Source organism: Pseudorasbora parva, chromosome 1, assembly GCF_024679245.1.
Source record: "Pseudorasbora parva isolate DD20220531a chromosome 1, ASM2467924v1, whole genome shotgun sequence".
In the NCBI taxonomy this organism is placed as follows: Eukaryota; Metazoa; Chordata; class Actinopteri; order Cypriniformes; family Gobionidae; genus Pseudorasbora; species Pseudorasbora parva.
This window is the reverse complement of record NC_090172.1, coordinates 11,879,888-11,897,034: the sequence shown is the minus strand read 5'-3', so window position 1 is coordinate 11,897,034 and position 17,147 is coordinate 11,879,888. Positions and strand designations below refer to the sequence as shown.

The window sequence follows — 17,147 nt, the reverse complement described above, 5'->3', positions numbered from 1 at the left end:
TGAGATCGCACTCACAGCTCAGCTCGCAGCTGCAGGCATTCATGGAAACGGAGTGGCGGAGCAAAGTGAGTGTTTTAACTTCTCAAATTAATTCCTATTAAAAGTTAAACTTCCAAAGGCATGAACTGAAAATGCGCCAGACTGAAAACACACTGAGAACTACTGCCGCAAGCGCGGACGCGTTTACCTCTGCTCTCATCACAAGCTCATCCATGACTGTCAATGTAATCTGGCTCCAGCAGCGTTTGGGCTGTGACACTCCCTCAGCAGCATGTTCAGTTTTTAATTGTAGTGTCTGTTCTCTAACTGAACTGATTTTATGAAGATGAATGCGGTGGTGAGAAAGTGATCAGTGATTCAGTAGCGGTGGCTTTGGGAGTGGCCTCACAGGGCAGCGAAGCATTCTGAGAATTGTTGTCTTTCATCCCCATGAGACAAAAATACATTTTCTGTCTTTTTTCAGTCTAGAAAGCAGCAAATTCAAAAATAATTTCACATTTCTACTACATTAATGACCCAGTTTAAATACAGGTTCATCTTCCCAGCGCTGAAGTACCCCTTTAAATACAATTACTCGAATAGTTGAACGATCAAATATGGTGACATAAAATTAAACGTGGCGCTTTTCTAAGCGGATTAAAAAGGAGAACTATAATGTATGGCGGAATAGCACTTCTGAGAGTACTTCGACTCGGCGCAGTAAAAAGTCCCGGGTGAAAAATCCTCCCTCACCCTCTCATTTCTGTCAATAGGGGGGAGGGGGAGATGTTCGCGACTCAGTTATTTCGCGGATTATTGTTTGGGTTTAAATGGCAAAAAATATGTCAAAATGCACGGTCTGGCGACTATTCAGGTAAACACAGTTGGATATGTCTTTAGTGAGCGTGTACAGCTGAGGTAATTAGATCAGTGCAGGTCTTAAGCTAGACCTAATATTCTGTATCATTAATGTTAATCAAACAACAATGAAAAATAGAAAACCACCACATATTTGGCTAAATAACAAATATATTTATTAAGAATGTACAGTGTATAGTTAAATTATAGAGTGAAGACTAAGCAGTTTTGACCGTGGTATCAAATTAGTATCTGTATCGCGGTATTTTAGTCTGGTATCGCATCGGTCAAAATTTTGGTCTTGTGACAAGACTAGATGGGGGTGAGTAAAATATCAGAAAATTTTGTAAAATTTTTGTATTTTAGTTTAAAGTAAACTAATCCTGTAACATGGAACAGGAACTGTGTTACTTCACTCCAGTGCTATTTTAGCATAATTTAGATACTAATGTAATTTCCATTAGAAATATTATATAATTTTTTTTAAATATGTTTATGTAGTTTTTATTATTTTTTAGTTATTTTAGTACACCACGTTAAAATGAAAATGAGAATGTTCCTTAACTAACTGAAAAAATAAAAAATAAATAATAATAATAATTATATATATAATATATATTTATGTATGTATGTATATAAATTTGTATATATATGTGTGTGTGTGTGTGTGTGTGTGTGTGTGTGTGTGTGTGTGTGTGTTAGGGATGTCAACGATTAATCGATGATCGATTAATTGTCGATAAGACATTTGATCGATAAGACTTATCGATCATCGATTAAGCAGGGTCATGCGCGTGCGTGCGGCTCAAACGCGAAACGGGAGGAAAAATGATGCGAGCGTGCCCCAGTTCTATTTGGGACCATTTTACAGCTGGAGTCACACCTTCATCATGACTGCAAGTTTGCATGTGCATTCGCAGCCTTTTGTTTTGTGCAAATTTTGTAATATTGTGTTTATTTTGTGCAGGTTTATTTTGTGTAAATCTATAGCTGATTTATCTCATAAGGATGCATTTGGTTAATAATTAACGTTAGAGGCGAGCGGTAGTAAAAGCGTGGCGGTGATGAGCTTCAGCATTTAGCTCCAACAGCAATGCACAGCTTATAATGACTATGAGTGGGACTGTCATATTACACAGCAGTAATGAGAACACTATTGTAATAAAACATTGTGATTTTTAAGTATTTGGTTTTATTTGCCGTGTGTTTCATTGCGTTGATCCAGAAAGAGCGCGTGCACAACATGGTTCTCGGTCACGCACTCTGACTCGCGCATGTAACTTGGTTAAAGTTCACTTGTGCATTCGCATCAGCTTGTGCTGAAGTAATTTGTAATATTACATTTATTTTGTAACGTTATATATGTGATCAATCATAAAGGATGCGTTTCTTTTAGCGAAATAAAACGCACTAGCAAATGGCTTCAGTCAGTGATGGCTACCAGTTTTCATTTAGTGCTTCGGCTTTAGCGCATACAGAGCAATGCATAATAAAGATGATTGGGACTGTCATATTATATAACAGAAATGAGAACACTGTTTTAATAAATGGTTGTAAAGTCATTGGGTTTAGGTGCCGTGTTCAGAGCGTTGTTCCAGGAAGAGCGCGTCTCCCATTCTGAATATGAATATCAGCAACTCAATTCAAGTTCACTTGTGCATTCGCATCATTTTGTGAAAATATATAATTTGTAATATTTTGTTAACTTTATATAAATCTGATTAATTTCATATAGTAAGCTTTTTGTTGAGTTAAATAACGCGCTAGCAAAGCTTCAGAGTAACCAGTGTTGATTCAGCGCATCCGCTTCAGCTCGCGCAGTTCAAACAGCAACGCGCGACTAATAATAACTATGATTGGGACTGTCACATTACATAACATTAATGAAAACAATATTTTAATAAATCGTTTGAATTAATTGGGTTTAGGTGACGTTTCAGCACGTTGTTCTTAGAAGAGCGTCCACACATTCTGAATAATCAGATCTGAGGCGGCGTTCGTGTTGTATTAGGCCTACAGGTTATATTTGGTTATTAAATAAGTCATTTAATTCAGGGTATATACAGCAATCCTTAAGTTAAATTTACTACTTTTTAATACCTTTTTTACTACCTTCAGAATATTTTTAAAACCACCACGACACTGAATTGCAAGTGTTAATCAGCGACCTTTCTATTATTTACACAGATTTTGACATATATAACATACAAAAAAGAATAGATTTAGAATCGACAGCAGGAGGAAATCTGTTATAAGTTATCATTCAGACACAGTAAAACACATCTCAACATTCACAAAGGTTAAGGAGAAGTATTACTGCACACACATTTGATTTCCATTAATAATTGGTAATTCAGCAATTAAATTATTTAGTGTTTTTTTTCCAACAACAAAACCTGAGCCAAATATTACATTTCTATAACTGTGATAAGTTGTTGAAATTTATTTTCTGTGATTAATTGCAATTTATCGCAATAAAAAAGAAATGTTTTGTACGTTTTTAATATATTTTTTTTATATAATAATTTCATTGTTAATCAAATTAATGTAGAAACAACATATAAAGACAGTATATTTTAAATACTTGTTTAAATGGCATCTTTTTATGAATGAAGGCCAGTATTACTGATATTAATACAGCTACTTTTTTTACATTTATTATTAGGCTTCAAAAATATAACAGTTTTTAATTTAAGTAAACTTAAAACAATGCTAACATAAACCCATAATAAATGTCATGTTTACTCCTGCCCTTCCTGTCTTAACAGTTAGAAAATATACAGATATTTAATAAAGGTATCAAAGTTAAATGCAGTCTGCACTGCATAAACTATAAATGAAATAGTTAATCCTTATTAAAGCTACAGAAGTTATTTAGTCAAGAGCAGCGTGTCATTTTCTCTGTTCCCTTTGTTCTTTAACTTACTGACAGGAAGCTTTATTGGCTGCTGTCCCTTTAAGAGCAGACAGCCACGCGGATCTCACTGTTTATATACCGTCTATGGATCGCGCCTCATTCTCTCACAACTCTTTTTGTTCATTTTAGACTTTCTATGAATCATTTAAGATTGCTCTCATGAGGATAGTCGTTGAAGATATGCCTTGAAGCAAGTCTAAAATAAAACGTAAGTCAGCCACTTCTGATGAGCGCGCAGTGTTCTGAGATGATGCCGAACGACCACTGAATATGACGTCAGCATCAAACATACGTTGAGACGGAGACGAAAGATCTTTGATTATGTGCCCAGATACGCTAAAGCCCATATTTAAACGAACTAACGCAAACGCAGATAGAATTGCAATCAGAATAGGACACCTGATAGTCTGAACAAATAATACCTAATTTGGAAAAAAATAATACCTCTGAGACCACATTTAACACTTTTAATGGCCTTAAATTTGACAATTTTGATTTATCACTTTTTAATACTTTTTAAAACCCCGCGGACACCCTGTAATTAAATTTTAAATAACATCGACTAGTTTTACAATCCCATAGCTCTTTGTTTAGATAAAAAAATCCTTCTCATTCATTTGGTGAACATGGCGTTTTGAGCAGCATTTGCACATCCTGTCATGCAGTCGGCTACAAGCCACTGCTGTAGGCGTATTTTAGTATTATGGTTAACGATTAATCGATTAATTGATCGTTAATTTAAACGACGATCGATCATGGGAATTTGTGAAAATTGACATCCCTAGTGTGTGTGTATATATACATACAATTTGTTTCAGGTAATGTTTAATTTATTATTAGAAACAAAAAAAGTTTTATAGTTTTTAACTTTAGTTAACTACAATAACCCTACTTCACTCATATAACAAAGATTTTATAACTTAGATATTAAAATTAAGTTAAAGATTTAAAATTAATTTAGTAAACCACATCATTTACACATTGTCCCCCCCCCCCCCCATTCAAAACACAGCTGACGCACATTACTACTACCTGAGCTCACCTAATCACCATATCACCCAGGAGCAATCTTAAAACCAAGTGTAAATGGGGCCAATGTGTGTTATACCTTTAATTGAGAAATTGAGGGTGTAATTGGGTAGTTTTCTTCCAGCCCATTCACTGGATGAGTTGTCACTCAGAATAGTCTGCAGATGCAGCGTGTACATCCCAAGCTTACTGAGATTCTCTGGAAGAGAAAACATTCCTTTAATGCACTTTTTGCCATATTTCTAAATCTTTCTTAATAAAATTACAATAACATACACATACAAATACATTGCATGCCATATTTATGTATTTATGACTGTCAGCTGGCCAAAGTAATAGTGAATATATATATATGTGTGTGTGTGTGTGTGTGTGTGTGTGTGTGTGTGTGTGTGTGTGTGTGTATATATATACGAACGAAGAGGGTATATATATATATATATATATATATATATACACACACACACATGGAGATGGACTGTGGATATATAAATGTCTGTGAATGCTAAATTTTGTAGGGTTTGTGGATTTTATTTGTGGAAAAAAAATCAAACATTCAACTTTTTCCAATGCATCTCAGTTCCTATGCTTTTTTATTTACCAGCATTACTTTGCCCTGCTAATGGTGATAAATATAGCAGAGAAGTGGGAATAGCCACATGACCGAAAAAGATGAATATGAATTAGAACGTGTGATGATGTATTGATTTTTACCCATGGTCTTGAACCAGAATTCCCATTTGGTTGAATGCACACCAATGTGTGAGTTCGTCTGGACATCTCCTTTAGGAGCTAAAAGGAAGAAGAGGATACAAGCCCATTAAAATACTCTATTATACTCTACATGACCATTACAGAAGTATAATAACAATGTACGTTTCACTGGATTTAAATAAGATATAATGATGCAGTCTTAAAGTAGCTTTTTTTAATGTGTTTTTAATGTGCTCAAATAAGCTGCATTCTGCAGCCGCGCTGTGAGATAATGAAGATGAACCTGGATGATTTTGTTTTAAGGACTTCCTGTATTGTCATAAGTTGAGTTGTCTTCTCAGTGGATGCATAAGAGGCTCATATTTAATTTTGGGAGTGGGGTAACTTTGATTTTTATTTATTACTTAAAGCTCACTTGAAGTACTTCGATACCACTGCAAAAAACTAAAACCCTTACTAATAAAGTTAAAACATTATTAAAGGCAAACGAACAGACAGTAAAAAGGAGACAGTAAAAAGAACAAATACACCAATTACAAGCATAGATAAATACGATATAACAAAGTTAAAAAATAAAGTAAGGTAACTACTAACTGTAGAATCATTTTCTTATATAGATTAATAGAGATAATAGAGATTAATCTTTGTTAAAGCTGTGCTTTGTTGTTTGATTAACAATGACAGTGACAGCAGTCTAGAAATACCTGCTGTTGTTTAAAACCTCATGCACAGATTCAATATACAATGGGGCAAAAAAGTATTTAGTCAGCCACCAATTGTGAAAGTTCTCCTAGTTAAAAAAAGATGAGAGAGGCCTGTAATTCAGGCCGGTACACTTCAACTATGAGAGGCCAGAAAAAAAAGAATCCAGAAAATCACATTGATTTGACATGATACACATCAGATTTATCCTCAACTCATTCTTAAATTAAGACATAACTGGCTTACTAGTTTACGCACGGTCTGAAACACAAACACTCTGTTTCGTCATTCATGAGCAACTTACACCACAGTATCATCCGTGACACTGAATGAAAGCATCACTGTATAAATAACAATTAGCATCTTATTCTTATTACATATAAATGATGTTTAGCAAAGAAGAATGTGTTAAACTTAATAAATATTTTAATGCATGTCAACAAACCATGGTCATTCATCGTAGCGGATATATTTGTGTAAAAATGAAACCATATACTTATTCTGACCTGTAATTATTAAAATATAAAAAAGACTATATTATCATACTACATGACTACAAATAATAACAAAAAATAAATAAATGTGACTCACAGTGCCAGATGACTTTCAGGTCAATCCACAGTTTCTTAGAATTGCCAGCCATAGGCAGTCGAGACATCGACTCTCCATTTTTGTTCAATACCTCCACTTTAATCGGACCTGGACAAGAACAAATTTATACTAAAATCTTAGTGCTCATGGTAAAAGATAAGGACATGGGCTTTTGAGTTAATTTTGAGTTTTATAAAGTCACATAAAGCTTATTATACTATTTATAAATGTGTGAGTTAATACCTTTGGCTAATCTATATACTGTAAGTTTGTATATGTGTGAGTTTGTTTACCCATAGGTGTCCCAGCTGGACGAACATCATTCTCAACCCATGCGTTTCCCTCAGGCCATGTAACCCTCAACCGGTCTGGAAGTCTGATAACAAGTAAAAGTAATTAAATCACACACAAAGGGCAAGATTTACAAAAAAGGGCAATCTAACAAGAGCAGCAAAAAAAGTCACAAACAAGCAGAGCCGCTGATAACATGGCTGATCTACTAACAAAACAGGTGCACATCAAATTAATAACGTGAAAAAAAAATAACATGGCTTGGCATAAAATATGTTCAGATAATGTCTTCCTCTGGCATTCAAAATAAATGAACAGGAGTGGAGAAAGGAAGACAGTTCAGCACACATTTTTCACTGGTGTCTTCAATCCAGACAGAATTCTGTTTGATCCGTGGCGCAGCCCGTAGTTGGAAAAAAAGTGAGAGCAGTCATAAACGTAAAGGATTCAACAGCAAACTTTATTAGACTCCAGGTCAAAAGGAAAGTGTGTTTTTACACCGAGCACATTCTCTGCAGTCTAAGCACGATGCACTGAAGCTCACTCTCGCTCATATCCGAGGTAAATCATTAGCACCATTACCACTTACAGTACATGTGTTTTATTGAACTAAATACATTACAATCGGCTTAAACGAAAGCACAGGTCACTTTTCTGAACAAGAGCGCGCCCGAGTCAGTGTTACTCACATTGTTCGTGTGAATCGCAGCACAGTTCGGCACACACACACAAAATACCAGCATTTCAATAGAGGGAATGGATCAACGTCACTTTCCCGCCGGAACACGCCCCCTCAGCTGGGGCTGAGTGGCAGAAGAGCTGCTGCGTGACTGGAGTTAACTGAGGAAAACGCGAGTATAGAGCAAAAGGAATCAGATTTTTTTGTTGTTTTTATTATATTCAATGTAAACATTGATAGTGGAGTGCATCTCTGCCTCTGTCGCGTTGAGGCTCGCGCTGCCTGTCTCTTTGTGAGAGACATTCGTGGAGAAATCAAAACAAGTGAGCAGCCATATAAACTCACAGAAGAAACATACTGGGGTAAAACTGAGTTTTTTGTAGTTGTTGATATTTATGATTTATGATATTGTTAATAAAACAAGTCGACTTTACAATCGTGAATTGAGTAGCATGAATGGTGTAGGCTAGTTCAATAAACAAGTAGCCTAATTAATATTAAGTTACTTACATTTTTAGACCCAAACAACTTTTTTTGTTTAATTGTCTGTAATTTCACTGATGAAAATAGTTCCAAAGGAAAGCAACACTTAGCACCGTGTTTTGTTCCTGAATGATTCAGCGTTTTGAATGAATCATTTGAATGAACGACTCGATGACTCACTCATTAAGATGATCACTTGCTGCCCCCTATTGGCAGTTTAGTTTCATGTTTAAAAGTATGATTGCATGTTTTTATTTAGAACATCAATCTTAGTTATAACATTATTTATTGCAGTTCAAATTATTTAATTTGATTGGTAACAGCGCTATAGTGTATTTACTATTATAACTGAATTTATTAATCAAACGTAAGAATTTAACATGAAAGATGGTACATACATTTAAAGGTGCACTATGCAGCTTTCGTCCACTGGAGGGCGCCTATTCAAAACAAATCGTAGTTTGATGACGCAAAGTGTGAGCGCAGCATCTTGGGAGATGTGGTCTTCTCATCACAGCCGGTGGAAAATAGGACTCGGGCAGAAATCATGTTCATGCATGCGGTTATTAACGTTACTGTAGTCTAAAGCAGAGCAGGACCGAGTGTTATGGACCTGAGCACAGCTGCTGGAGCGATTGTTAAACAAATACCCGCCTCGCGAACACCGGGACTTTTATTATGACGGGACGGGACACATTCGCCAGGCGCCTGCACATATCCGCTCTTCCGGTTATGATTATGAGGTAATGTAGCTCTGTTTATCATATTAGATACATTTAAGTGTGTTCAAAACGATGTTATGACTTTACTCTGTGCGTTCACTTGTTCACACTGCTAAGAGTAAAGCGCTCCTGTGAAATAAAAGCCGAAACCGAGGGTAACGCAGATATGACGCAATTGACAGGCGACTCCCTCAAATGCAATGCTGAAACGTCCCTGACCTTAGTTAAAATAGCAATTTTCTCACAATTTACAAATAGTTGGAAACTTCTGGGATATTGTAGGTACTCAACTGAACAAAATATATAACACCAGCCTAGTGGTTTTTGGATATTTTACTGCAAAAATACTACATAGTTCACCTTAAATAAGATTTTAAAAAATGGCCTTCATAAAATTAAATAACACCCTGGGGTGAATATCACAAATATCCAGATTCAAGAAGGCCTATGTTAAAGCTGATAGAACACTGAGGAGAATATTACTTCAGAATCAATACACGTATACCCCCCCCCCCCCAACACACATTGTACAGTACATACAATTTGCTATGTACTCTACCTGATTGGCCCGAAGTTAATCAATATCAAATAAAATTGTGAAATTTGTGACTGCCCAGCGTGCACCAAAACGTTATAATGTTATGATTGAGGCAGGCATAACCTGTTTTTTTTTTAAAATACCAAACCAAACCAAACGTTAATGCCCTGGCAGTGGCAAATAGTTTTGGCTTTATATTTAATTTGTTTAAATAAATGTTTGAGTTGACATTTACAAGAAATATTGCTGTAAAAAGCACCTTATTTGTTTAAAGTGTTTGCAAACCATATGTTATTGCACTTCTGTTCATATAGCAACACTTAAAATAAAAGTATGCAATACACTACTTTTATATACATGATTGAATTTTGCGCATACTATGATTAATTGTGATTTATCACAGAAAACTCATGTGATTAATCCCGACTAAACATTGTTGCCCTTTATATAAACATTATATATATTATATATATATATATATATATATATATATATATATATATATATATATATATATATATATATATATATATATATATATATATATATATATATAAACCTGTCAAATTGATCGCTTTTGGAAGTAAAAACTATGAAAAACAATATATAACTTATAAAAATATAATTCTTAAGGTGAAATAAAAGCTGGTCTTACTTTGCAAGCTCATTCTCAATGTTTTCCTTGATGGCTGTGGTGGTGGCCTGTCTATCAATCTTAAAGATGGGAATGATTCTTTGCTCATTATACAACTCCTTTGGTTCCTAAAGAAACACATCAAAGAGACTTATACAATGCAAAAAGCCAGTCTTCTAGTCTTCATGCTCTGAGTATGGTTTCACTAATAATAAACGTACATTTACATAAACCATGCATATTTGTCCATACCCATGTTGATTAGAGTATTACAAACTTGAAAAATATTAATGTAAGGTAAATTTACAACCTATAAAAATGTGTGATTAATCGCAAGTTAACTCATGACTATCATGTGATTAAATATTTTAATCAATTGACAGCCCTAATATTTATACATCTATTTAATTTGGAACAAAATAAAAACAAAATTAACTAGAATTGCAATATTGTCTAGGCCTTCCAGCATGTCTTTTAATACAAAAAATATTATTAAAACACTGATTGAAAGATCTAAGAATAAAGGTTAACAAAAAAAAAACACTTGTCAACCTTTTACAAGTTCCCGTTCAAAGCCAACGTTCTGGATATGACAAGCATTGAACAGACGAATCAAAATGATGGCCCAATGAAATCTCAATTCCCTCCTGAGGATTAATACATAGTAGTTTGTCACCGCTGGAGTTACAATTATCCTTTTACCAATTAGAGATTCTGCCTAACATCTGTTTTTGTGGTCCAAGGAAAGGAAAAAAAATACAGCTTTGGAGGGGGGCATGAGGGTGTACACTGCAAAATAGGCTTTTCTTACTTAGTATTTTTGTCTTGTTCGAGTACAAATATATATTTAAAACAAAAAATCTTAAATCAAGATGCTTTTACTAGATAAGTAAAATGACTTAAGATATTTATAGTATTCTGGGGGTAAAAATCATGATTTAAAATATTTAGACTGGAAACGAGACAAAAATACTAAATAAGAAAAGCATGTTTTGCTTTGAATGGATGACTGGCAAAATACTCCTAAATTAGCCTAGAAATCTAGACACCCCAGCGGCAACAAATGTAATTTGGAGCCAGGGTCGTCTAGCAACTCTGTTGGATTGCGAACATGAAAAACCAAACTCTAGTCAGACCAATCACATTGTGTACAGGTGCTGGTCATATAATTAGAATATCATCAAAAAGTTGTTTTATTTCACTAATTCCATTCAAAATGTATAACTTGTATATTATATTCATTCATTACAAACAGACTGATATATTTCAAATGTTTATTTATTTTCATTTTGATAATTATAATTGACAACTAAAGAAAATCCCTAATTTAGTATATCAGAATAATTGTATATTGTGAAAAGGTTCAATTTTTGAAGACACCTGGAGTCACACTCTAATCAACTAAATAACTCAAAACACCTGCAAAGGCCTTTAAATGGTCTCAGTCTAGTTTTGTAGACTACACAATCATGGGGAAGAGTGCTGACTTGACAGTTGTCCAAAAGGCGACCATTGACTATTGCACAAGAAGGGCAAGACACAAAAGGTCATTGCAATAGAAGCTGGCTTTTCACAGAGCTCTGTGTCCAAGCATATTAATAGAGAGGCGAAGGGAAGGAAAAGATGTGGTAGAAAAAAAGTGCACAAGCAATAGGGATAACCACACCCTGGAGAGGATTGTGAAAAAAAAAACAATTCAAAAATGTGGGGGAGATTCACAAAAAGTGGATTGCAGCTGGAGTCAGTGCTTGAAGAACCACTGCGCACAGGTGTATACAAGACATGGGTTTCAGCTGTCGCATTCCTTGTGTCAAGCCACTCTTGAACAACAGACAGCGTCAACTGAGTGTTGCCTGGGCTAAAGACAAAAAAAAAATCCTCAATAAAACGATAACAGCTCGATATATTCTCGATATAAGCAGATATACGTAGTTTTGCAGACGTAGCTTCTGTTTGCCGCATGAAGTGTTGTTTACAGTCACAGTGGCTGACAGGCTTGGATGATTGGAGTGAAGTGGAGCGAGAAAAAATGAACGATAGTGAAGACATCGAGTCCTCAAGACCAACTCGGAGGACACATATCGTTGACAAGAAAGTTCACTCAACTTCAGTGGTTTCGAGATATTTTGGCTCTTCCACATATAGAGCGATGTACGTGCACTGCTAATCATAGGTTCACCACACGGAATATAATTATTAAATTATCACGGTTCTTCGAAGTTCTTCCATATAACATTGAGCCCAACACAGCGGTAAATCTACATTAACTACATTCACGCATTAGCTTATCACCTTGTTAGTTATAGTGGGTGACTTACAAGCTAACGTTACCAAACTATAAATCACAGGGCCCTACACTAACTTTTTTTCTTATGGAGCACTTGTGCTCCAAATAAAAAACATTTAGGAGCATAGTCAAAAATTTAGGAGCACTTTCTAATTCATCAAACATTCCATTTATAACTTTCCCATTACAGGGTCCCTTTTAATTAATGTCCAGGGGCATTTTAACCATTATAAGAGCAATGTTTTCTAATCGTATTAAATGTATGCATTATCTGTCAATTTCTTAAATTAAAATAGAAAAGTTGTTTTTAAAATGTTAATTTAAACAATAAATTCAGTAAAACAATTAGACACAATCAGACTGTTTCCAATCAAATGAGATATGCATAAAAAGATCCGTCTTTGCACTGTAGAAGTGGCACAGAAGCTCTTTCTGAAGTGGGATTTAGACACATTTGGGTAAATAATGTTTTATGAATGTTTTACATGTAAGTTTTTGAATTTAGAAATAATGTACAAATTAAACTTTAAAAGCTTAATATTTTAAATAAAAAGTCCATGCAAAGTATAAATATGAAAATGAAACCCCCAGTAGGATGCGGGAAGTCATTCAGACAATAGTTCAAAACACAGATTAATTTAAATCGAATCGCTTGGAGATGTGAATCAGTTCTGGTGTGGCTTTGATTTTCACGAAATAGACAGTGTTGTGGCTAAAACTTTGTTACTTAATATCAGCTTGTCTATTGGACTTTTGTACAAGGTCAGTATCACATATGCCAATACTCGGAGCAATTGCAAGCCGTAACTTTTGACGCTCTGGCGCGTCATAAACAGAACAGCAAGTGAGGCAAGTGAGGGGGGAAATCAAAATGTTTCTAAACGTAAAGCACATTTTTTGCCCGTTTACATTTTTAGTGTTTTACTACTTTTACAATGAAGTATATATAATTATATTATTGATATATAGTGTAGAGCAGGGGTGTCCCATCCTGCTCCTGGGGGGCCACTGTCCTGCAGAGTTTAGCTCCAACCCCAATGAAACAGCTGAACCAGCTAATCAGGGTCTATCTAGGCATACTAGAAACTTCCAACAGGTGTGTTGAGGCAAGTTGGAGCTAAACTCTGCAGGACAGCGGCCCTCCAGGACCGAGTTTGGACAGCCCTGGTGTAGAGTAAAAAAAATGCTGACCACAGTTAAGATTTTTCTTTTATTTATACATTTTATTTATATTGTCAATGTAATTTATTTATAAGGTTTGGCATGCTGACCAGAAAGTTATTATTATATTTTTGTTTATTGACAAACATTATATTTAAAACACTTTGACTTTGCATATGCAGTCAGCAGAGCCAAATGTTATATTTCAGTTCTAGATTTTACTATGGATATTTATTGTATATATTCTATTTATATTAATAAAATTCTACTCCATTAATATTGCTTTTATTAGTAGTATATAAATCTACCTCAGTTTTAATAAATTGTTCACCTGTTTGGGAAGTGTTTGTCATGTTTTGACAATAAAGGATAGTTTAAAACCTGTTTACTGCATCTTTCACTCAGGAGCAAAAATATGCCTTTATACTGTAAAGAAATCAAGATTTTACATTTAGTGAGATATTTATCGATATCGACTGATGTGAAAAATTATATTGTGATAATTTTTTGGGCCACATCGCCCAGCCCTACAATGGTGTCGTCCCAGACCCAACATCTTGATGTGGGTCTGGCTTGTCAGGCTACTACTAAGTGAATTCATTAATTTCCTCACCAATGTAATTTCGACGTGTCCTCCAGTGGCATACACATCACCTTCATGGTCTCCGTAAAGCAAGAACTGAACTATAGAGCCAAATAAGATGGGCTGTGTTTTCACTGATTTCACCTGAAAATGTAAAAGAAAAACCATTGAGAACACTAGAAATACAACATCTGACTCATAAAATTTCACAAAATGACCTAACTTATATACATATTTTCAGGTTATTCATCATTTATTGACACCCCTAAAAGATACTAATTACACACGTATACAGTATAATCTCTTACAAAACCGCGACTCTTTCACTTCATAGCAAACAATCATAACGAAAAATTACACAACATTTTAAATTGCTGAACAATCTCCCTTTGTGAAATAAATTAAAATTAATTTAAAACAACATGGAATTATTCTTGAATTCACATCACAGAAAGTATTTTTCACCCTAGCCCTAAAAGTAACACAGCATAATGTTACTTTTTAGGAAGTAGTTGAACACTGTAACATTGATTTTTAAAAGTAACACCCCTACACTGGTGCTGTCTATGACCGTGAGAAAATGTGAAAACTACTAGATCTCACCAATTGTCCTTTCTTGTAAGTCTTGCCGTCCCACTTAATGGCTTGGAATTGAGCCCAGGGTGACTGAAGCCGTTTGGGCATATCTTCACGTGTCCTTGCACCCAGAAATCCCTGAAACATCACCTGCAAAACACACACACACAGACAATCAATTGTTGCCATCTAAATGTGAGGACAAAACAATACTGTGACACAAACTTTTTTTTTGTGTGCAAACTCTCTCTTTAGCCCGAAAACACTTTGGAATTACATACACTTTCCATTTGATAACAGTTAATTAATTAGTTAACATTAACATGAATTTTTATTTCAACATTTACTAATACATAATTAAAAATCAAAAGTTGTATCTATTTATATTAAATTTAACATATCTGAATTAACAATGAACAGTTGTGTTTTTATAAACAAACAAACAATGAAAAAGTCAAATGAAAAAAGTTATTAAACCTGTTAAAGGGGTCCTCTTAATGCACTTTTAAAAACCCAAAATCAAAATTAAGATTTGAACTATATTGGGGTGTATGTTTTCATGCTTGACTCAATTTTTCACATATTTTATTTACAGAACCCCCCCAGTCTAGCTTGAACACGGCGATTTTGATGAAGCCCCTCCTTCCGAAATGTGCTGTGATTGGTAAGCTGGCACAGTGTGTTGTGGCACCACTTAATGTGTGTTTGTGAAATGTCCTGTCTCAATTCAAGTGTTAACAAACAAGAGGATTGTGCATAAAGGATTTAATTCACAGACTTCGCAAGCAAGGATTTCACAGGATGTTTCAGTGTGGTAGTTTTTTGTTGTTGTCATTTTCTCATACATTATAGACAAAATGTTATCCACCATTTAATCATGACATTTGTCGGAAAACTAATCAAATTTTTCTGTTGGAGTGGACTTTTTATGCTCAAACAGCAACACTACAAACTAACTAATGATGAAAAAGTTGAAAGGCATAACAGGGCCCCTTTAAAAGGACGACACTTTTTGGTAACTTAATTAATTGCTGCGATAATACAATATACCATAATAAAAGCTTTAGCAATAATTGTTATATACAAAAAAATGTTTTGCTGCAAAATGTATATAAAGCGTCAGAACACAATTAAAGTAGTAACCAATTTTTCTGTCCTTCCTTGGGCTAGCTCTTGTTCATGTAAATGCTTTTAAACCATTCAAGCACAAGACAAGACCAAGAGAGCATGGTGTCTGTAAATGTCAAAACACACACACAGAAAGACATGCGGCAGGAGTGTGCGCACAGACAGTGTGCCACAATCAAGTTCTATTTTGTGTTTGAATGAATAATAACACCATAGTATGTAAAAATGGCTGTTTTGTTGAGTCTTTAATTAGTTAATTAATCTCTTATAAAAGAGCTTAAAGAGTTGTGAGAAAATTAGATGCGCGTGACAGCACGTCAGATCCACATCACATTCGGCAGCGGCAGATCATTAAGTAAAAGCAGCACTAATGCTGTCTGTCATTCATGTTAATCAAAGAACAAAGGTAACAGAAAATTAGCTTTAATAAGGTTTATCTACATTAAATGTATTATTTATGCAGTGCAGCCTGTTTATAACTTCATTCAATTTCTGTATATTTCATATTGACATAACAGCTGTATTAGTATCAGTGATACTGGACTTCATTCATTAAAAGAGGCTATAATAACAAATATTTAAAATATACAATTTTGAAGTAGTTTCTACATTAATTTTGAGTGACTGTGAAATTACACTTTAAAAATATTAAAAACACAGATAAAATGCAGTTTTAATAACAAATAAAAAAAATTAGATTCGTTTTTTTTTTTTTTTTAATCGACTGAGGGCAGAACTGTCATATGTCTAGTCACAGTAATACAAAAGCATGTGTTTAGCATGTTAAATGGAACCTCACATAACACACTGACTGTGCCGGCACATCTGCATTTTTCTTTGCATACTAGGCCTCACACTAGCAGACACATACCTGCTTATCAAAGCGCTCATGACATTCTTTTAGCCAGGCAGTAAACTCCCTCTGAATCTTCACTCGCTGCTCCTAGATAAAATAGTACAAAATGTGTGTAAAGGGCTTTGAAGCGGTGTTAAAACATGTGTCTTTCAAAGCTCAGGGGTGCGTTTCTGTACCTGGCCATTGTGCACTCTGGTAAAAATGGTCTCTTTGTCATTGAGTTGTAGCTCCAGGTCCATGAAGGTAAGTTTGTTGGTGCTGACTTGGAATCGGTCATTGGCAAAGAGAACTCCTGAAATCCGGTTATAACACTCAAACGGCACTGCACCTTTCTTAGGCCTTTTACACCACTCAAACCTAACACACATACAAATAATCATGTTATGTGAAGGAAAACGGAAAAATATATATATTTTTTT

At 34.8% G+C, this 17,147-nt stretch overlaps 2 protein-coding genes across 2 annotated transcripts in view; one reads left to right on the top strand and one right to left on the bottom strand.

Annotated features, from left to right (window-relative positions):
- The window catches only part of LOC137083179 (uncharacterized), a 172,377-nt gene that overhangs the window by 115,967 nt on the left and 39,263 nt on the right, over positions 1 to 17,147 (top strand). The gene's annotated exons all lie outside the window — the stretch shown is intronic.
- The window catches only part of smchd1 (structural maintenance of chromosomes flexible hinge domain containing 1), a 106,162-nt gene that overhangs the window by 64,753 nt on the left and 24,262 nt on the right, over positions 1 to 17,147 (bottom strand). The window contains exons 12-20 of the mRNA XM_067422933.1: positions 16,905 to 17,085; positions 16,744 to 16,815; positions 14,772 to 14,894; positions 14,199 to 14,312; positions 10,159 to 10,265; positions 7,084 to 7,166; positions 6,791 to 6,898; positions 5,498 to 5,575; positions 4,863 to 4,982 (exon numbers count right to left, since the gene is read on the bottom strand). Coding sequence (XP_067279034.1) covers positions 4,863 to 4,982; positions 5,498 to 5,575; positions 6,791 to 6,898; positions 7,084 to 7,166; positions 10,159 to 10,265; positions 14,199 to 14,312; positions 14,772 to 14,894; positions 16,744 to 16,815; positions 16,905 to 17,085 — 986 coding nt within the window. The remainder of the gene's footprint in view (positions 1 to 4,862; positions 4,983 to 5,497; positions 5,576 to 6,790; positions 6,899 to 7,083; positions 7,167 to 10,158; positions 10,266 to 14,198; positions 14,313 to 14,771; positions 14,895 to 16,743; positions 16,816 to 16,904; positions 17,086 to 17,147) is intronic.